The sequence below is a fragment of the Polypterus senegalus genome, chromosome 2, assembly GCF_016835505.1.
Source record: "Polypterus senegalus isolate Bchr_013 chromosome 2, ASM1683550v1, whole genome shotgun sequence".
NCBI lineage: Eukaryota > Metazoa > Chordata > Cladistia > Polypteriformes > Polypteridae > Polypterus > Polypterus senegalus.
This window is the reverse complement of record NC_053155.1, coordinates 287,287,413-287,311,220: the sequence shown is the minus strand read 5'-3', so window position 1 is coordinate 287,311,220 and position 23,808 is coordinate 287,287,413. Positions and strand designations below refer to the sequence as shown.

Sequence of the window (23,808 nt, the reverse complement as noted above, 5' to 3'; positions counted from 1 at the left end):
GGAGGTAGCCGTATGTAGCTTTATACTAAGCAGTGTACAGAGTAGGGACAGGTTTGGAATGGTGGAGGTAATCAACAAGACAAGTATGGGGGGAAGTAAATGGAGAAATAGCAGAACACCACATGTGTTAAGGACAGACCTCAGCTGGAGGTAAAAGGAAAATGGAAAAAGATGAAGCAAAAAATTAGACCATAGCCACTAGAACCCTGAGTCATCAAAAATTTGTCCTAGTTTGTTACTGTCTTGACATGACAAAGATGAGAAAAGATGGCTCAGAGTAATTGGAAATTTTTCATCATGAAAGACAAGAGTGTTAGTGTGCCAGACTGGACAGGAGCCCAGGTGTGTTTTAGTCTGGTGCAACATCACCATAGCAGCTGGAATAGGAGGACCTAAGCTAGGGAGAAGTGGTTTCAATTTCAGAGAGAATTAGACTCATTTCACCTGTTTAAGTTCACAAATATGTGTTGCTTGACATATCCAAAACATATTTCCTAAGTTTAGTATGTTATGTTTTATTTAATGCCTTGGCCTTCTAATAGCAACATCGCTAAAAAAGTAAATTCTTCATCTGAGGCAATAAACCATTTTATGAATTTGAATTTCAAATTCATCTAGCAATTTTAGAACCATCTTTTTACATTATAGTGGAAATATCTGAGAAATATGATATCAGAGAGACATCAGGTACAAGGGAAAGCAGGGAAAGTAAGTTCACAGCAAGCTGCTCTCAACCATACAGTTAAGTCTCTCATAAGAGTCACAATTTCCATTAAAATGTATGTTATTGGCATGTATGAGGAAATCAGAGATAAACATAGAGAATATGCCAGCTCCACACAGGCAAAAACCAGCGCTGTACCAGGAACGTACAGTTTTGAAGTAGTCATTGTTAACCATCCTCTCTCTATTACACTAATAATTGCAATAAATTAAACTGTGGTATAATTTCTAAACATGGCTATTTTTAATCAATTTCTGTTACTGTCTTTTTAACAGGGTCAATCATCTGTACTGTCACAGCAATAGACGGTGATGCAGAAATGAATGCAAAGCTCAGCTACTCTTTATTTGGACCAAATGCCAATAAATTTAACATTGACCCAGAAAGAGGAGTAATTTTTGCCTCGCAAAACAGCAGTGAAACTGAGGATATTACAGTCAATGTACGAGTCACAGACAATGGACGGATACCTTTAGTAGACAGCACAACTGTGACAGTCAGATTCAAAACCAGCAATGACTTCCCTCAAGTTTCCACATTTGTCTACAAACATCTGCTTTCTGAAGACCAATTTGAAAATACTGTGGTTGCCAGAGTGACGTCATACACAAAGAGAAAAAGCCAGAGAGGAGCAATTTCTTACTATCTAGCTGCAGGAAATTTTGGAGATGCCTTTCAGGTAGATCAGTATACTGGAATATTAAGGGTAAAGAATCCATTAGATTATGAGTCCAAAGGTCAGTTCCAACTTTGGGTTGAAGCTAGAGATGCTGGCCTGCCACCATTTTCTTCATATTCCAAAGTGACTATCTCCATTATGGACGTGAATGACAACTCTCCAGTATTCACTCAAAATGTCTATCAGTGTGAAGTGTTTGAGAATTCACCCATGATATATGTGTGTCATGTTTCAGCAGTTGATTTAGACTCTGGAGCTAATGGTGCATTAGAATATAGCATTATAGGAGGAAACACTAAAAACTCTTTCTCTGTTGATCCCAAGAGTGGTGTTGTAAAAACAATGAAAGTTTTAGACAGAGAGGAAATTGCAGTATATAAACTTATTATTCAAGCCAAAGATAAGGGGAAAGATCCAAAAACAGGCACATCTATGGTGATTGTAAATGTTCTGGACAAAAATGACAATGCTCCTCGATTTTCACAGATTTTCCTAAAGCATATTCCAGAAAATACACCAATTGGATGTACAGTTTTAAGAATAACTTCCACAGATGAGGATATAGGAATCAATGGTATGAGTACCTATACGATAATTGATAGCACAAATAACTTGCCATTTAAAATAGGCAGGAAAGATGGTTACATCACTGTGACACAACCGTTAGACCGGGAAACAACCGATCGCTACATCGTGAGAGTAAATGCTAATGACTCTGCATGGAGCGTTAACACAGATGTGACTATCTACGTCTCTGATGTAAATGATAACGCTCCTGTATATTCACAGTTATCATACATGGCTGTTGTCCCTGAACCGAAAGTTCATGAGGTGGTAGTCCTAAGGGTAAATGCCAGAGATTCAGATATAGGACTGAATGGAAGAATCTTCTACTATATTAAGCCATCAAATAAATTTTTTAAAGTAAATGTTCTCAATGGAAACGTGATAACAAAACAAGCAATGAATTGTCAGGATTTTAGAAGAAACAGATACAGTTTTACTGTAGTTGCTTCAGATTCTGGTGATGTTCCTAATTATAGTGAAGTAAATGTAACCCTGATATTCATTCGCTATAATGATCTCCCACCAGTTTTTCAACCATATAGGCCTCTTATGCCTATTCCAAACAGTGTGGACATTGGCACAAAAGTCCTCAGGTTAGCGGCAAATGGCTCCAATAGCCATAAAGTTGAATACTCCATGTCTGGAGGAAACGCTTCATCATTCTTTGAAGTTGAAAAAGACACTGGATGGATTTTTGTGGGAAGGTCAATAAATCTCAGTTTGAATATGTTATATATGATGGTGGTGATGGCAACAGAGAAAGTTATTCCTTCCCTTTCATCTCAGACACAAGTCCATTTTCTTGTCACAGGTGAGAATAAATTTACTCCAGTGTTTACCTCTCCAAACCTAACTTTTTCTGTGCCCGAAGATATGAGTGTGGGGACTGTCATAGGAAGGGCAAGTGCAAGTGATTCTGATGAAGGTCTTAATGGCTGTTTGCAGTATAAGATTGTGAAAGGAAGCAGGAATATTTTTGCAATAAACAGCAGAACTGGCATAATCACGCTTATTCAGAGTTTAGATTTTGAAAAATGTCCCTCTCACCACTTAGAGATCAGTGCCCACGATTTTGGATGGAAAGCCAAAAGCAGTGTTGTGAATGTCACAATACAAGTCCTGGATGTTAATGACAATGTCCCTGTCTTTGACACTGAGCAATTTATTGCTTCGATACCTGAAAACTCCCCAGTCGGAAGCAAGGTTATTCAGTTAATAGCAACCGATCTTGATTCTGACAGAAATGCACAAATACACTATTCACTTCTGCAAGGAAATACTGAACTGTTTGCAATTGATTCAGTTACTGGAGTCCTAGTTACATTGGAGGTTTTTGACTTTGAGTTGCAACAGACCTTTGATTTAATAGCAGTGGCATCCAGTGTAGAAAATGAAGACCAGTTTAGCATCGCCCAAGTTCTTATTCACGTTACAGGAGTTAATGAATACTTTCCCAAATTTAGTAAGGCGTTGTTCAACTATACAGTATCAGAAAAATCACCTTTGGGTACAACGATTGGGCATTTAATTGCCAGTGACTATGACTTAGGGGCCGACGGAGTGGTGTTTTACTCATTTATCGGTCAAAGCAAAATGCTTGGTTTTGACATTGAGCATCACTCTGGCAAAATTGTTGTGAACAGTAATTTAAGAAGATACGCAAATAAGTGTGTCATGTTAAATGTAATTGCAAAGAATTATGGTGTTATTACTGGATATAACACTGATGAAGCTCTTGTTGTTATTACTATACTTGACGTAAATGATGCACCAGCATTTGAAAACAGTTCATACCATGCTAACATTAGTGAAGATGTGCCAGTTGGAACATCACTCATTCAGGTCTATGCTGAAGATTGGGACTCTCTTACAAACTGGAATCAGTTCCGTTACACGATTAAAAGTGGAAATAAAAACAGTTCATTTTTTATTAACCCTTCTCATGGAGTTATTTATGTTGCCAGTCCTCTAGACAGAGAGCAGTGGCCTTTTTATACTCTCACCATTGCTGCGGTTGACAATGCAACAGTTCCTGCTACTGGTTGCGTCCAAGTTTTTATTGTGGTGACAGATATAAATGATAATGGTCCCCACTTAACCTCTGAAAAAGCATATGTGAAAGAAAACCAACCTGCTGCCACCTTTGTCATGCTTTTAAATGCAACAGATGCTGACTTGTCTCCCAACCAAGGACCATTTCATTACAAACTTGCAGACTCTAAGTCAGGGGAATATTTTAGTCTTTCCTCAGATGGTCTGTTGTCCACTGCTAAACCTATTGACATGGAGCAAACAAGTGAGTTCCATATACCAGTCATAATAGAAGACTCAGGGACACCAGCAATGTCATCCACAACTATGCTTCATGTTACTATTTTGGATGAAAATGACAACCCATCAACAGGAAGGAGCATTCAGATTGAAGTGAAATATTTTGGAATGGTATTCTCCGGAGGCATTATTGGAAATGTCAAGCCAGAGGACCCCGATGTGCTTGATGAATTTAGCTGTAGGGTAAAAAGTAAAGGTTTCAGCATGGTTAGCATATCACCTGAAAGTTGCTATCTTATTTCATTACCACATCATGGAGAGGCAGAATTTAATTTTACCATTGAAGCAAATGACAAAATACACCAGTCTGTTAATAATAGCATCTATTTAACATATAAAGGCTTTACTAATAATAGCATTGATAACTGCGTTCTCATTTATGTTTCTACTCCATTTTTTGAGACCTTTCTTTCTGTGAGGTACTGGAAGTTAGTAAAAGCCATCAACTCTATATTTGAAATTCAAGCCTCTACAATTAATGTATTTGCCATGCAACCTTTAGAAAATATAACTGTTTTATTATGTGCAGTAATACACACTAATGGACAATATGTGGAGGGCAGTGCTGCCGCTGCCGTCCTCCGCTCTCATAAATTCTTTCTGGAAATTCAAAGTAGCTGTACGATTATATTAATCACAAGTGATCCTTGTTCCACGGAACCCTGCCAAAACAACGCTTCTTGCTTTAAAAACATTTCTGTAAATCCAGAGGTAGTTATTCTAGAAAGTCCATCAATAATTTTTGTGAGCCAAAGAGTACTTGGATTGTTCACCTGCTCTTGTCCAAAAGGATATGAAGGAGAAACCTGCGAGTCGGCTATAGACAAATGCCTTAGACAGCTCTGTGAAAATGGAGGAATCTGCACAAATTATCCCGGAGGCTTCTCTTGCAACTGCCCAGTGGGGTACTCAGGGCCATATTGTTCTCTGGATGTAAATGAATGTGAAAGCAGTCTATGCTACAATGGAACAGAATGTTTAAATGTACCAGGAGATTTTCGGTGCATCTGTCAACCTGGGTATACAGGTATTTCCTTTCCTATTTTCTCTAAAATAGTGAATCGTTCTGTGTAATGTATTTTATTTCTATTGTGGGGATACAAAAACCTGCTGACTGTCCAAATAAGAGGTGGGCCAAGTAATCTGGCGGTGGTCTGAACTGTCAATAATGACTGATACAACTGGCAGTATATAAAGTTTAGATGTGACTATAAATTCAGGCAATCCAGCACGCTCAGTTGCTCCAAGAATTTGTTTAATTATAAAATGTGTTATTAAAAGCTATTAAGCTGCTCAAATAACAATAAGAGTTATTTTTAAATAAAGCAATTTCGCTATAACATTGTGCTAATTGTGAAAACTGAACTGCTTGCGTCAGTACAAACAGCTAATAGCAATGGAGATGCTGGGTGTCACAACAATTAATTCATTGTAAAGATTTGTATCTGTTAGTATACTACTATATTTGCTTTTAGCAGTTTTTATTTGTAAAAAGATGTGCTCACAGCAGCTGTATGTGATGTGCCATACACACAGCATCCTTTCAAAGCCTTGGAAACAATCCTGAGTCAAGGAGAGTCAGTAGAAATCCAGCAAAATTCACAAAATCTGCCTTGTGGCACCTATAGTCCTCAAAGCAGGATTTCCAGATTCACCAAGAATCTCAGCTGCTTATCTGGTGCAGTCCATACTACTGTTTGAACACAATATCTTTAAATTGGGAAAATGGGTTTGGCCTTTTGCATCTCACTCAGATTATCTGAACAGTGGACATAAAGACAAATTAACATTAGCTATACCAAAACTGAAATAAGCTCACTTGGGAACCATAACTACCTTCTCTTCGAAATTAATGATGAAGCATTTGAAAAGCACACAAACTATCCAAAGGCACGATTGGAATGCTGCTGTGCATTTTACTTCTCACCTCACTAAATGCATGGGGTTGAGGTACAGAAATAATGTGGTTTGATCGATCCACAGCCAGAAAACCTTTGTCCTTTTTCACTCTTCTTTCACAATTATAAACAGCACTCTTTTTACTGATTTGTACTCAGACTTGGAGTCACATCCAAAGTACTGATACCAGTAATTCATCACTGTTAAAATGTGCAAACTTATATTCTTTATTAACGCACATGCAAGAAAAAGGGAAGCAAGTTGATAAAAACACACACTCCTGCATGTAGTAGCTGCAGACTTTCAAAATTTGTATGGTAAAAGCTACGTGACACCACATAGCAACTATGCATACACCAGCCAACTTCATCATCTTGTTAAGAACACCTTACAAGGGCTTGATTATTATAGATTTATAGCTTGTAATATGGATGGTCAACTGCAAACCTGTGACTGTTATGATTAGTTTCTTTTACGATTTTTTTAAGCCTTTTATAAAGTGTTTTTTTTTTACTTCTATACATCTAAAATGGGGGTTTTGACATCAAGGAATTCAGTTTTGGCACATACTGTATTGATGTCTTAACTCCTTTATCGTTTTCTGATGACACCATATTGGATTCTTGCAAGCGTTTCCATTTTGCTAATCTGACGTCAGCTTTTGTGTAAATCCTGACATGGCAGGAAAACAGAAAACTAGTTTCTTGAATTAAACTGGGTGATGCGTCAAAAGGCAAAACAAACTAAGATAAATATAAAGTGAAGCGACTAAAACCCAGATGAGAGGCAAAAATCACAGTCAATAAACAGGCAGTAAGTTGAAAACCAGGCAAGACACGAAAAATAATCATAAGAGAATTCATAAAGGTAAAGAAGGTTTTATCTGTAGATTGGATAACCACCTCAGTGCAGACGGCTGACCTTTTATCCGTTCTGCTGATTAAATCAAAGTCACGACCCCAGAGACCACACCCCTAGAAACACAGAACACAACCCTGACAACGGTACTGAAAAATGGCAACCATTAACAGGAATAGGATATAAGACCTCAAACTTCAGTCCTAATAATGACAGTGTAGGGGATTTAAAGGGTCACTACAGGTTTGGATTAAATTAATGTTTGGTGTGAAAATGTCAACATATTTCCCTTAATGTTTTTTTTGACTGACGAAGATGAGAAAAAGATATTCTGATATTTGTTTAACGTTTTATTGTTCGTTTGAAAACATTTTTTTTTTCTCTATTTTTTTGGTATTGACCATTACACATTTTTAAAATTGTTTTATCTCTTGACCTTTTCCTCTGACTTTCGCTGAATCAGAATGATGGCAATTGCACTACAACGATCCACAGGAGCAGCTCCTTCTGTGGTGTGAGCAATAAGAGTTCTCTTAACCTCAGCTTTGCAGAAACTGCCTAAGCACTGCAAGCACAGTACTTTTTGGTGACGTCAGCTCAGCATTCTCTCACCCAGCACCCACCTTCTGCATGTAGCAAACCACTACAACACTCATACTAGTCAAATTCAGAGATGTCAGTCAACCTACACTACATGTCCTTAAGATATGAGGATTTATGAATATCTAGAAAAAGAACCCTAAGAGAACAGGCAGCATACAGAGTGGAAATCAAATCCGAGCATCAGGAACTGCAAGGCAGGGGTATTAAACAATGAACTGCCATTCCTCCCAAAAATGTGAATCTGTGAATAAGCTAACTGTGTAACTGTGTAACAACAGTATTTGTTGTTACACGTACAGTACATTAGTTATTGATCATGTAAAACCCTTGCAAATTATTTTCTTCTGTTTCTTTCTTATATATTTCCTACAGGTCACTGTATTTAATCATTTATATTTCACTTTTATAAAGGTAGAAACACACAAAGGCTGTCATATAGAACTCTCAACCTAAATTCCTATCACAACTCAAATCTTTTTTTTTTTCATGATTAGGCCAACTTCTTAGAACCAGAAGCCAAAATTATAGTCTTGTCAGCTGCCCTTGTCTCATTTGGGACAAGCTGGGTAATGCACAATGCAAAGTTAAGGATGTATTAATGGCTATTATTATAAGCAGCTATTAGCAGCTGAAAACAAAACAAAGAAACTGCAACAGGACTACAAAATAATGAAGATGATAAATGTCAGATGTCAGTGAGACAATGAAACAGGACATAAATCACCCTGAGCAGCTAAACACTAACTAGCCTCCAGCTGGGCTAAAAATGAGATGGTTTGCTTCTTATTATGCAATAAAAGCAGCCTGTTAAAAAAAAAAAAAAGTGAAATTGCTTTCTCAAAGTAAAGTAAAAGAGTATACACACACACACACACACACACACACACACACACACGACTTGCAACTGTAGAGCTGTAGTACTAGGGTGTTGTACAGTGTTAGCCATTATGAATGTAGAGAAAAGCCAAGCAAAATGAAACCTTTTATTGGCTAACTAAAAAGATTACAATATGCAAACTTTCGAGGCAACTCAGGTCCCTTCTTCAGGCAAGATGTAATGCTTGAGTTTTCTTTTTTTCATTTATCTGCACTGTACGCTATTTTGCTCACCACATGCAACTGACTTTTAGGACAACAGTAAGGTAAAAACAGAATTATTAAGTTTTCCCCCTTATATTTCCTATATTGCATCCAATGACAAAGAAAATGAACGAAAGAAAGTAATTCACGTTATTCATTTTTGCTCTATGGCTTTGTGCCTCTGCATTTAAAACTGCACTGGATCAAATCAATGTAGTGCAAACCCGTCACAGATGACTAAACATTAGTCTTACTGAGTAACCTTTAAAATGAGAACCAAATTTTGTATATTTCAAACAATGGCATTTCTGGACTGAAGTTGATAAAAATGAACTTGTAAACGGTCGATTCTACCAGTGACCATTCCACAAGATGGAACAATTTTTGCAGTCAGAAGCATGTGACAGCCAAACAAACCTGGATTAAGTCAATTGATTTTATTCAATGCTTAAGTGGAGGGGGTGTGGGTGCAGTCCCACCAGTCTATTTATATTTTCCACCACTGCAGTCATTTAAGGACACAAGGCATTTTACATAATTCCTGCTTGCATTTCATTTAATTCATTTTAATCCAAATAGCATTACAAATAACTGTGCTGTCTTTCATGGAGGCAAATGGTGCTTCAAAAGAAGAAAAATCAAAATAAGTGTTGTGTGGTGGAGGAAAAAGCATGGTACTTCCCGAATCACAGTAAATCCAAAAATATTATTAATATGAAACTAATATTTAAAATATGGTAAATAGCAATTTGGAGTGACGCCTGAATAATTCTACAGTAATATGAATTTAGTTTACTGTGTGTGAGCCCCATTTAAAAACATAGGGTTGCTGTGATCCTCAGCGATCTTAACAAGTTTACTCTGCTAACAACATGCAAATAAAATTCTAAATATTTCAATTAAATTTCTATAAATTCCATTTATGTGAAAGTTACACAACATCTTCGAATGCTGACACAATGTGGTGCCCTTCATGTCTTTTTTGATCTGATTCTCACACCCTTTTTAGATGTCCTGGAGAGGATCCAGATGTGTGTACACAACTTCCAACATAAACGTCAGGATTAATAAAAGAACTTAACCGGTGAACAAGCGTATATTTACAGCAACTCTGACTTCATGCGTATGCAACATTTCAGAGAAACTGGGAAATGACGACACCCTCGATCAAGTAGGGAAATGCAGCCAAATCTAATTCATGACGACATGCAGACATAGTTCACGTCACTGACCTGCTATTATCATGTGTGTGAAAATGATGTACAGAGAGTGTTTTAGCTTCCTTTAACGAGGGCCAATGCTGCGTATTTGCAGTGAAGAACATCTTTTTGTCACATTAGAATACCTTTTGTCACTTCTCAAGTAACTGGCTGACAGTTCAGGAGTATCTCCGCCAAGCTTCACTCTGTCATGCTTGCTGTGCTAGAAAACTTTAACTCAGCGTTTCTCAACGTTTTTCATAACAGTTTTAATTGCGCCCCCCCTAACATTTTTTTTAAATGTAGATGCATATTTTATTATACCTACTTAACTTTTATCGACATTTATCTAACTCTATATTTATTGTTGTAGTATCAGAATGTAGTTTAAGTTAATTTGTTTTGGTTTCAATAGATGTTTTTTCATATTTTTGATTCTTGTTTTCTTTTTTTCACATCTTTGCATCCCCCTTTTTGTTACTTTGCACCCCCCTATGGGGGCCCGCCCCACAGGTTGAGAACCACTGCTTTAACTGACTGGCAAAGTGCTACATCCAATTTTTGTATGATGTGGGTGCATATACAGTACATATAACATGATGTTACCAACATAAACAGGCAATTTGCACCACTGTTCATTTTTCTAGTGTAACTGGAGCACTTATTACAATAAGGGCACCTAGCAGATTTAAGCTGCTTTTGTTAACCGGAAGCAGTTACATTCTATTAACATAAGACTGACAATTGTCTGGACTACTCTGGCATAATGAAACATAAAAAAGAAATCTCCAATTAGAAATGCCATTCACACCGTGTCTCCATATGGTGCAGATATGTTTATTTCCTCATCCCATTACACACACATTCTGCTTGTGACTAGCAATCAGTTTCATCGGCAGAGATCAGACCTTTTTTTTCTGTCGGGGCTGGAGCTGAATGCATTTACAACTGCAGTAACATGTTGCCATTCAATATATCTATGCATGTTGTTGACACCAGAACTTAGGCTACCAAATAAAGGTTCTTTGTGTGCCTCTAATTTAAAGACGTGAACTTCTTATATCGCACTACTGGATGTGTCATTTGGCTGCACTACCAGCCAATGAAGGTCTGCAGTATTGTGATTGCATATGTATGAGGTTGTTTAACATCGTTCATATATGGTTGTTTCAGGGTGGAGCCGGGCGGAGATAGAGCTGCATTAATGAATGAACATTTGCAAGATGATTGTGATTTATAAAGGGTAAATTGCATAGAAATGTGCATACGCCAGGTTTTATAAATCTGATTGTTTTTATGGCGTATTTATTTTTCTGTTTTTTCCCGTATGTGTATTGTCAATGAGGCCCCTGGATATCAGATTTTTCTCCATGAACCTGCTTTATACTGACTGACCATCTTAACCTTTAGTACTAATGATCCTAACCTTTATAACTGATGGCATTTAGGATGTTTGTATGGGATGTGAACAAACAGTACCCTAAATGCAGTGTAAACTGCACTAAAGTAGATAGATCGATACATAGACGTACAGACATACAATATAGATGGAACTTATTTGTCTCAAGGGGAAAATTTGGCTTTTAACAGAACCTCAAGAAATATATAAACATGGTGGATCAAAGTTGATCCAAAGGACATTGCAGTGTTTAAAATGTGCAGCATTTGGAATTATTTTTGCTTTTTGCAAAGTTAGAGCACTTTATTAAAAGTCAAAATACCTCAGAGTGAAAACACTTGCATCAAAGTGGTTTTTATGGGGTGTGGGGAATCCATTCCTGGGAATTCGGGAATCCCGGGCGTCCAGGCATGACACAGTGCACTGGCATCTCACATGTGAATGGTTTTAGAATGACCGACACTTATTTTTAATAAAACTACTGCAATATGTTGACACCAATAAAAGACTAACCTTATCTACAAGCAGTTCATGCTGTCATATAAATACATGTATCTAGGTCAGGGGTGCCCACACTTTTTCAGCTTGCGAGCTACTTTTAAAATGACCAGGTCGAAATGATCTACCTACATTAAAAATGCTATATATATATATTTGAAGTCTGAATCACAATCTGATTGTATGGATGGTTACCTACAAGGTAACGCATGTGGTTGGTCTGCAAGTCGGCAAACATCCACCACGGGTGCCCTCTCAGTTGCAAGAAGCAGACCATAGAATGTTACATAATTAACTGTCAAATAATGCAAAGATTACGTGACACGTGTTTTGCCCTATTTTGGGCTCATCAGGCATACACACTCCACTGCACCCCTCTCCGAGGAGCGAACCTCGGACATCAGACAAACGCACTTCGATTGTGACATTGTGAGAACAAAAAATCCTCTTCCATTCCACATCCAGCCCATACCCTCCCCAAACATTTTTTTTTTAAATCCCTTCTTTAGTCGATATAAATTGGAAGGCTAACTTGATCACAGCCGGAGTTTTGCAGTAACTCGCGCGTTTGATCATGCGTGCGGGATGAAGAAAGGAGATTTTAGACTGGCCTGTATGTCAATCAAGTGGCAAATGCCATAGGGAGGATATATGATAAACTAACGTTTAAAAAAAAATTTTTTTGAATGCAACGCAATCTACCTGCTCTACCTTTGAGATCTACTGGTTGATCGTGATCAATGCATTGGGTACCCCTGATCTAGTTAGTTGCGGTAATAAGAGCGTAGAAAGCACAAAGTGTCCAGCATGCGGTCGTCCAGGTGAGAGCACACCTTCGTGCAGAGTATGCTAGCCGCTGAGAAAGCACGTTCTGCCTCCACTGAAGTAGGTGGCACTGTCATCAGGTACTGATACCCTTGTTCTAAACAATGCCCGCACTTGCCGTTGCTCTGAAACACCGCCATTTCAGCTTTTACTGATGCATCCAGTTTCTTGTCATCATTCTGTGATGGCAAGTTTCTTGGCACAAATAATGTGGATGCAACAGACTGACACACAGCAATTTCAAGTTGCTGTTGTCTGACGGACATCAATGAAGTCTGCCCCATCCCGTCATTCGTGAGCTGTAGAGTTCAGACTCCTCCCAGTCCACTGTGCTCAGTCTTAGTCGGAGCCGGGAGACTGATGGCCAATAAAAACATGCCACTTAATTATTTTCAACTATAACTCTGTTATTTCCTGATCGATTTTTACACTTTTACACGCTATATATGCAAGCTTGGCCATTCCCAGTATCCCGGGAATTGCAGAAATGTCCGGGAATGGATTCCCTAGTTGTGAACAAATGTTCCATCATAAATGCAGTGGAAAATCAGAAGTGACCCAAAGGACATTGCTGTATTTAAATGTGTAGCAGCTGTACAAAAATGTAAAATTTTTAAGATTTTTTTTTTTAAATTAGGGTGGTTTACAAAAAGCCTTTTCAGTTCTAAGATGAAAAGATGACGTTGAGGGTGGTTTAATGGGTTGTGAACAAACAAACAAACAATCCCCAATACACTGGAAAAAACACTGGTAGATCGAATTTGACCGGAAAGTTTCATCCTGATCAGATGAACGGTATGGTGCTTTTAGTGATTTCAAACACAACAAAATATTTGTTCTAAATAAATTATAATGTTTAAATGATCAGAAATGTAATTTGAAGATTAATATATTTTTTTCAAAAGAATTATTCTCTTTTTGTTTTGATGTTTATATCTATTTTTTTGTAGGTAGGCTGTGTGATCACCTTCTTGACCATTGTGCCTTTTCTCCATGTTTGCCAGGAATTTGTTTGAATCATCCTACTGGGTATATCTGCCAGTGTCCTTTTGGTAAGAAAATGACAAAGCATCTTGTGTCTAATTCTTGTTTTAAATGTTTGTAGTGGATTTTCAACTAAAAAATTATGTTGTGCATTGCAAAAACTTTCTCAGCATTCTCACTTCAAATGTCTTTTTCATTTGTTTTCAAGGAAGCCATCTATTGCCTATAAGGCAAATGAGTGCCACTTTATTCCCCATCTCTGACTCTGGCTTCTTTTTTACACTGAACTTGGAAGCTGCATAAGTTAACTATCTCCGGAATTTAGTGGAATTTACTCAGACATAGCTCAGAATAATCTGGTCATTTGACTGCTAGTTGCTTAACTTTGTTTAATAAGCTTCTCATGGGCCTCTAAAATAATGTACATATCATTTTGGTGGTTTAATGGGATAATGAATTTAACAGCTATGCTGCTTTCCTGATTTACAATGTCTTTGGAGACACAAGTCCTGCTGCGATGCAATTGTGTTTTTATTATGGGTGCTGCCATTGTTTGCTGTTTGTGATTCAGGGTTGCCAGACTGTCGCTAAGCAGGACAACTGGGAGTGTTTGATGCATGATGTCATTACTGTGACAGTATAAAGGTCAGTGTCATACACTTCCTGACTGTCAAAATGTGTGAATAAATCAAAACTAAATAAAACCCTTACATTATTGTTTAGAGCGCTGTCCGATTATCAGTTTTTTCCATTCCTCATCCTTCATTTTGGCTTTGGGGGTGTGAAATGTTCTGGTTATTGAGTCTTTTGCTTTGTTTCTCAATCTTCAATTTTGTTTCACGCCCTCACCTTTGTTACTTAATTCTTGTACGTACATCAATCTTCTGATTGCATCTTAAACTGCTGAAAGCCTGCACAGTCACTACAATCAGGGTGAAGATTAAGAGGGTCCTGAAAATTGTCTGAATTATAAGAACAACATACATCATAATTATAATCTTAATAATATGTGTTCTGTTACTACTACTCTATTCCAGTCAGGTATATTTTTTCAAAATGTGATGGAATCACAATGACCATTTGAAATTTGAATACAAAAACAGCAGAGTTAAATATAAGGAGACAAGCACCCATCATATTTCTTTCCTCCTTTCAACCAATGCTCTACCATTGGAGCCTGCAAAGTGGATAGCATGTGGCACCAACCAGTGAAAATAAGGTTAAGGTTTCATCCACAATGTTATTCATATTTTCAGCCGCTTTTCTAATATATTGCTGTGCAAAAATGATTTTTTTTCTTGAAAAACACAAGTCTCTTATGATTGATTGTCTTTCTAGTAGGACTACAAAATATTTTGTGTGCTTGACAGAGCAGTTAAGATAGGTGTCATATTTACAAGAGTCATACAATATTTTGCCATTGGAAACTACCAAGATACATTTCCTGGCATTTTGATTCTGGCTTTATGTATAAACTATATACTATCAATTTTTCCCAATAAATTCCTGAAATAGTCTGTATGTGTGAATGGGGCTTTGAATTACCAGAGTCTACGAAAAAACTTGCAGATCCGTCCCACCTTAAATCGCTTCTTAAAACCATTCTCACCTTTCCGCCAGCCTCCTTTGTCCTGTAAATATGCAGATAAAAACAAACTGCAAGCAGCCGGCTATTCCATCCCCCCACCGACTCTGATTGCAAATAGCGCTGAACTTACTGCTCTGTACTATTCTGTCCTCTGCATGTCCTGGAGTACAAAAGAAACACCACCATACAGCAACATGTACGAACTGGCAAGATCGGGGAAAAAAACACAAGGCAATATACGTATGTAAAAACATCATCACACTAATGCAATATTATTTGAACACGAACAGCATCAGATCGGGTTCGATCGCCCGATCTGACGCTGCTCGTTTTCAAATAATATTGCATGTACTGTGCGTTGAAACTGCTGCACTGAATAAGCTGACGCCTTCTGTAACAGCGTCAGCGTGTATTCAAACCCGATCTGACGTTGTTCGTTTTCAAATAATATTGCATGTACTGTACTATTTTAGAATAAAAACATACATATGATTTCAGTCAGTCTGTAAGAGCCAGTGTAAATGCATGATAATTGTAAAGGTTAGTTTTTTTTTTTAATTTAGTTCCATTCTCTCAGTCGCGTTCACGATCGCCCCATCTGACACTGCTGTTTTCACATAAAGACGTGCTATAGCTCAAATGTGATTTATTTGGAAATGCGCTATAGCTCAAATGTTATTTATATAGGGAAGAAAGTACAGTGTCAGGTGCTCATTCAGTGTAATAGGAACCATAGCACAGAGAGATGTGTACACTGCAACAAGTACACATGTCGTAAATGTAGGAAGGGTGTGTGGGAATTGTTAATATTTGAATGTGATTTTATATAGCACGGAAATCAGCACTTCTTAGCATTGCCCCACGCAAGCTGTCGTATCAACCGCCTTCTGTAACTTGCTTTATTTCTTCTTCACTTATAGTCTAGAATAAAAGTGCACTTGTTTTGTTATACTTGTACACCAACATATGTTCCTGTGTTTGAGCGACACCGGCATGCTCAAAAAATAGATGTGTAATGCCACGAAAAGCACGCAGGCACTTCAGTTTGCAAGCATTGGTACGAGAATGCAGTCACAAGTAAGCTGCAGAGCTATAGCAAATCTTTATGTGTCAGATGGGGAGAGGTAGGGAAGGATCCTGAACATGACTGAGAGAATGAAAAGTGAATAAAAAAAACAAACTAACCTTTACAAGTATCATAAATTAAACTGGCTCTTACACACTGAAATCAAATGTATGTTTTTATTTTAAAATAGTAAGAATAAGAGCAGTTTACTTCTCAAAACTGAATCGCACGGGATCAGACTCACGACCTTTTGATTACTAGTCAGCAGCTGATACCATTACGCTACCATGGCAGTTGTAATAAGTATGTGTCAATGTGGCATGCTAAGGCGGCTTTTTTTCTGTAGTTATATTTTTGAATAAAAGCATACTTGTTCTGTTACAGTATATTTGTACCTTTTGTGAAAGTGTTTCTTTGATATTTGGACTTCAGGCTTCATACATTATATAGTTTATGCTGTGAAACACGCTATATAGCGCCCGACCCGGCACAGACTACGCAGAGGCACGTGTAAAAGTCACACAGGCTTTTTATTTTTCTTCACCCGTGGCGCACGTCTTCCCCGTGACCCACAGGCAATACACAGTCCCAAAAGCACTTTAACAACACAAAGCAACTCTCCACCTTGTACCACCACTCCTCTCAGGCAACCTTGTCCTCCTCTACCTGACTCTGGCCCTTCAGTGGTGAAGGCTGGCCCATTTTATAGCCCACCCGGAAGTGATCCAGGTGCTTGACCACCTGGTCCTAATTGCACCTCTGGGTGGGGCTTATGACTCGTCCAGCCGGGTTCTCGAGTCTCTGCAGCACCCCCTAGCGGCCACCCCAGCTCCCACCCAGGTTGTGGAGGATTCCATGTCATGCGGGAGACTGGGGAACGAACATCGGCCAGGGAGGCTGCTGCAGAGGCGTCCTCGCCGGGCATGGGACCTGGCTGTCCATCACAATGCCTACATTTTGTCATTTACTACTACAATATGAAAAACGTTTCTGTTTTAAAAATGTGTTTACACGGATTACTGTAGAAACGAAATGCGTGTATTCCAAATAATGATCTATTATTTCCACTCTAAAACTCCACTTCACTCCCAGATAATCAATCAAGGCATGAGCTGGGAGAAGTCTGTGCACATTCTAAGTAGTTGGGATGGAATAGCCGGCTACTTGCAACTTTTCTTTATCAGCACATTTAGATTAACAAAAGACACTGACGGAGAGGTGAGAACGGTTTTAAGAAGCGATTTAAGGTGGGACGGATCTAGTTTTTTCGTAGGCTCTGCTAATTGTAGTGTTAAAGGGATGGTAGTGAGCAGGGGCCTCATGTATAAATGTTGCGTACACCCATTTCCACGTTCACATCGCGATGTATAAAAACTAAACTTGGCGTAAAGCCACGCACATTCTCAAGCCAACTCAATGCATTGCGTACACAAGTTTTCAGCTCTGTCTTGCAAATTGGCGACACCCAGCATCAAAGCAGTGTTACTGTTTCTGTGTTGTTTCCCTTTATTTTTTTAAATTCACATCCCTGACACCGCATATCGTTTATTAGTTTAAGGCATCTGATTGTAATCAACTTGTAACAATGACCAAACTATTCCAAACACCATCATTGCTTTAGCGTCGTTACTGTCAGTGCACCACTCAGAGTATTTTAACTCTCTGTATCTGAGTGTTGAATTACAGCTCTACAGCAGTTGATTAGAAAGGTGATTATCGGCATATAGCATCTAGCATACGCTGCCTCAACCATGCGCACAGTCTATTTGAACTGCACCCTTACAGCAAACGCTTCAGAGTCTTTCCTGTAGGGACCTCACGGTTCAGAAACAGTTTCATCCTAAGAGCAATAAACGCACTCAATCAGTCCATCAAGTGCTCCCAGTAGTGTTTGTATTTATAAGTACAAACTTCACTGTAAACTTGCACTACAGGTATAATATTGCCCAACCTGAGCCACTTTAAAAAGAGTGTATTTACATATGATGACGACTAATGTACAAGTCAATTTAGATTTCCAAATGCTATCTTCTTGGAGCTCTTGATATCATTTTTAAGATAAAATGCAGTAAAGTATGTGTATTACATTATACAGATACATTTTTAACTTTATTTAAATAATGTATACTGTTAATAATTAAACATGAGGGTGCGATGGCACAGTGGTAGCAATGAGCTGGCTACCCATTCAGGAATTGTTTCTGCCTCAAGCTGTATGCTTGCTGGGACTAGCATGAACCTGGATGGATAGATGGATGGAATAAATAAACATGTACTATGAAGATATTTCAATGTTCCTTAAAAGTTTTGAAGAATCAGTGTTCTAAGCTTACAGACGGCTTGACATTTACTACAGATCTTGTGTGGCGATTGGTTACTTGAAGAAAGAAAAGGAAGGACAGGAATTGGGGGTTAGTATGTTTGAAAGAGACAGTATGGCTGCAATAAATTATTTCATCAAGGGAAGCAGGAACAGTCTCTGGAAGGGGTGCCAGCTCATCGCTACCACTGCGCCATCGTGGCCCGGTGTTTAATACATGCTTTAATTCCTGTCATCATGAAAATGATATCAAGTACATCTTAGTATTTTAAATTGTTCAGAAAGCTGTAATATCTTGAATGTAATGTATTCTGTGTCATGTTGCCATAAGAGAATGACCGTTTATGAAACACGTAGTGATTCACACAAATCAGGCACATTGAAGGACACACAGAATATATAGCATTTAATGTGCTACTTTAGATGTGATTTGAGAAACTAGTACAGTGGAACCTCGAGATACAGACAGCTCTGTATACGAGAAATTCAAGATACGAGGAAAGCATGAGCGAAAGATTCGGATCTAAATACGAGCATTGGCTCGCGTAACGAGCCATGAGTCAGGCTGTGGGTATGCGTGACGCGTTTCCCGATCTGCCTCGACTTGGGGATTCACCCAAGCTGATGCTGCCAGCCCGTCAGCTCACTCAGTGTTACTTGTTCTCGTTCTCTAGTGTTAGGATCTTCGCGTTTGTGCGCTTGTGATTTCATTTTTTTGCTGTAACAGTTCGCCATATAAGCATATCCAAAAATATCGCGGACATGCAGACGGAGAAAAGGAGACGATTGCCCTCAAGAGGAGAGAGAGAGAGACACGGAGAGAGAGAGAGAGACACGGAGAGAGAGACAGAGGCGCGCACGCGCGCGCGTGACCAAGAGAGATAAGGAGAGAGAGAGAGACGCGTGTGTAAGCGAGAGAGATAAGGAGAGAGACGCACACGAGAGAGAACAACCATCAGCTCAGTTATGATCACATGACACTCAGCAGACAAAGTGTATCCATACTACTCATATTGCAAGACATTGCTCATTTTATCAAGTCAGAATTAATTAAAAAATTTAGCTTGTCTTGCAAAACACTTGTAAACCAAGTTACTCGCAAACCAAGGTTCCACTTATATTGTGAATATATAATATATTATATATTATTTATCAGTGTTATTTGGTAGAAAAATTGATTTTTATGTTGATATTTTTGGGGGTGCGGAATGAATTAACTGGATTTCCATTATTTTCAATGGGGAACTTTGTTCTAGAAACGAGAAATTCGCTATACAAGCTCAGTGCTGGAACGAATTAAACTTGTATCTCGAGGTTCCACTGTATAGTAAATGATTTTAAGATGACGTTTATGATGTTCTACTTTAACACTTAGACGATGGGTTATGACTCGCATCTTCATTGTGACTTTAATATCTGACCACTTCTTTTTATTTCAGGCTTTCTGAACTTGAACTTGTCTGTCTGATATGATGTCAGTTGGTTGGAGAGTATACAATACTTATACTGTATATGCTGTTCACCTGGTCTGTTTATTGTCACAACTGGGATGCTGCCAGAGGGAAAACAGACTCAAGACAGACAGAAACTTATGATACTGTCTACCAGCTACAAGGCAGTCCGCATCAGAAACACCATCTCGAGCACCAATGCACACTAAGCCCGGGCACCCCCAAGGGCTATAGTGGACTGGTGCAAGTGCAATAATCTGTCTCTTAATGTACACTGCGTTGTAACTGATCAAGAGCACCAAATTCCTTGGTGTGTACCTTGTCAGCTAATATTACCTGGCCAATTGCCACCACCTCTACAGCTAAGAAGGTACACCACTGTCTTCAGAGGCTGAAGAAGGCAAGCTTACCTCTCTCCATTCTCACCATGTTCTACAAGGCCATCTTTGAGAGTGTTCTGACCAGCTGTATCACTGTCTGATCAGCTTGTGGTGGGCTGTCCTCGGGCGAGGGTGTATTGTGATAAAGGCCGAAACACCCAATGACTGTAAAGATCATTAAAGATATCATTTGCAAAGCCCACAGCACTGTTTAGGACCGCTGCCAACAACAACAACAACATTTATTTATATAGCACATTTTCATACAAACAGTAGCTCAAAGTGCTTTACATAATGAAGAATAGAAAAATAAAAGACACAGTAAGAAAAATAAAATAAGTCAACATTAATTAACATAGAATAAGAGTAAGGTCCAGTGGCCAGGGTGGACAGAAAAAACAAAAAAAAAACTCCAGACGGCTGGAGAAAAAAATAAAATCTGTAGGGATTCCAGACCATGAGACCGCCCAGTCCCCTCTGGGCATTCTACCTAACATAAATGAAACAGTCCTCTTTGGATTTAGGGTTCTCACGGAAGGACTTGATGATGATGGTCACGTAGACTTCTGGCTTTTAATCCATCCATCATTGTTGGAGCATCATGATGCTTTGAGTAGGTGGTGGTGGCGCAGGCACCGGAACCGGAAAAAGAAACAAAAGAGAAAGTAGGGGTCAGTACGAATTTTAGAGCCACCATGAATAGTTATTATGATGAATTGAACATAAAGAGTATCAGGATTAAGTTAAAGTGAAGTTATGCGAAGGCCATTTTAAAGTAATATGTTTTCAGCAGTATTTTAAATTGCTCTACTGTATCAGCCTGGCGAATTCCTATTGGCAGGCTATTCCAGATTTTAGGTGCATAGCAGCAGAAGGCCGCCTCACCACTTCTTTTAAGTTTTGTTCTTGGAATTCTAAGAAGACACTCATTTGAGGATTTGTGCCACCACTCACACAGTATGTTTGTCCCACTTCCATCTGGCAGAAGTTGCTGTAGCATTCAAACCAGTTTTGCCAGGTTCTACAACAGCTTCTACCCCCCTGGCTGTCTGGACTCTGTTAGTACTGTTGTGTTTTATTTTTAATTGTTATATTATTTATTTATTACTATTTCAAATTATTACTATCTATCCACTTGCCTATTATTTAATGTTTACTTATTTATCAAGTTATAGAATAGTATAGTTCTTATCTGTCTTGCACTTGTCCAGTGTATATTTATATTTTTAACCACGGTCCTGGGGAGAGCTACTTTGTGCCACTATATGCTGCAGTATGGTGTATGAACGGTATGACAATAAAGCCACTTGACTACTTGATTTGATAAAATTAAAGAGGAAATTTTTAAAAGAGGTGCTACAAACTAGACATGAACTTTCACATGCATGTCTTTTGACTACACTCTGTACTGTAACTTGCAATAACTTATTTTGCACAATGTTGTCTTTGATTTATTTTTGTGTCCAGAGCAACCATAACTTCATTATTATGTCATATATCCCGATAAAGAATATGATGTTTTCATAATGAATAGCCTTATGTATTTCATTTTGTCAATTTTTTACTTTCAGGTGTAAGTGGCAATAATTGTGAAGAAGCCATCTATGGCTTTGAAGAACTGTCATACATGGAATGGCCTCCATTAGACCCCAGAAATAACATCCTGTCAATGGAATTTGCAACAGTAGACAACAACTCACTACTCCTATATAACTATGACAATAAAGAAGACTCTGGGAGTGAGTTCCTTGCTCTAGAAATAGTGAATGGAAGACTCCAGTTATCGTATGACCTAGGAAATGGAACTGTAATGTTAAGACCAAAAAAGTTTATTGCTGATGGGAAATTTCATGGAGTTATTGCTAGCAGAAGTGGGAAGGTGAGTTACAAATTTGATATAGTTATAGATTTCTAAGCCTCTAACCGAAAATAATCTATCTTCTGTTTCATAATCATTATATTCTGCATCAGCTGATGTCTTTACTTGACCAATAAAACTGAATTAAATGTGAAAATATGGAAATAATGTTAACATCAGTTAACAGTGGTGCAGTGGTAGCGCTGCTGCCTTGCAGTAAGGAGACCTGGGTTCTTTTCCCAGGTCCTCCCTGCGTGGAGTTTGCATGTTCTCCCTGTTTCTGTGTGGGTTTCCTCTGGGTGCTCCAGTTTCCTCCTACAGTCAAAAGTCATGCAGGTTAGGTGCATTGGCGATCCTAAATCGTGCTTGGTGTGTGTGTGCCCTACGGTGGGCTGTTTGTGCCCTGTGCTGGGATTGGCTCCAGCAGACCCCCGTCACCCTGTGTTAGGATATAGCAGGTTGGATAATGACTGACTGACTTATTATTAACATCACTTATCATAGACTTTGCACCTTTCAGCAAATTAATTGGTTAGGCATCAAGGCTTATGGCTGCACCACCCTTCTTTTGGTCTTTGGTGAAAAGGACTGGATTTGTTTTGAAAATAACAGCTAAAAACCAGGATGGGGTGGTATCATGTCTGGAAATAAAAGTAGTCAAGGAAAAAGCAGGATATCAGAGTCATAAAGACAACACTCAAAAATAATAAGCCAAAGCAAGAACGAAAAACCAAAGTCAAAAATTAACATTATAAAACCAAATATCAAAACCAAGAAAATAAGTGTGATTTGTAGCATTAAACACTACATGTATTTTATGGATTTTTTTGACTTGTAGAAACAGTTTTCGTTATTTATTCTCATTTAGACTTTGATACAGGTTTGATTTTCTTCTTTTAGCAAGTCACATAAATATGCAATAACTTTACAATGCGTTATCCTTTGGTGGATACATTACATTTCGATTCTCTTTAGTGCAGTTAGCCTATTCGCCAAGCAGGCCATAGTGTTAGGATTGATTTCAAGTATCTAACAAGAAACAAAGCAAAGATGAAAACCAGAAGGCAAAACAGTTTGTCAACACTCAAAATAGTCAAAAAACACAAATGGATCAGAAACCAAAATAAACAAAGAAAGACTCACAAGGTAATTGAGTAAACTATCCAAATCTCGGGTAAATTGGTACAGTCAGGGTGGACTTTATATAGTTGATGAATCCTGGGGTGCAATACCAATGCCTAAAGTTTAAAAAAATAGTAAAACAGTACAGTGGTAGCAATAATAATCATAATAATATAGGATTGTAACACCTTCAATTGGTTTCATGCCAAAATCTGTAAATATTCCATTAGAAAAGGCAGAAATTACAATTATTAAAACTGAACTACCCAAGGACAGCACAATGATTTAATGGTTTGGTTTGGGTTGGTGGTGACCAAACACCGTGAGTTCTGTAAAATCATGAAAATGTTCACATACATACATATATATAATTGTGC

At 38.3% G+C, this 23,808-nt stretch overlaps 1 protein-coding gene across 3 annotated transcripts in view; it reads left to right on the top strand.

The window, feature by feature from the left end:
- LOC120523965 (protocadherin Fat 4) overlaps window positions 1-23,808 on the top strand; it is a 176,062-nt gene that overhangs the window by 88,641 nt on the left and 63,613 nt on the right. For 2 of the 3 annotated variants that reach the window (XM_039745721.1, XM_039745723.1), the window contains exons 8-10: window positions 1,000-5,328; window positions 13,613-13,714; window positions 22,023-22,330. In XM_039745721.1, the coding sequence (XP_039601655.1) occupies window positions 1,000-5,328; window positions 13,613-13,714; window positions 22,023-22,330 (4,739 nt within the window). The remainder of the gene's footprint in view (window positions 1-999; window positions 5,329-13,612; window positions 13,715-22,022; window positions 22,331-23,808) is intronic. The other variant, XM_039745722.1, reaches the window with a different exon arrangement.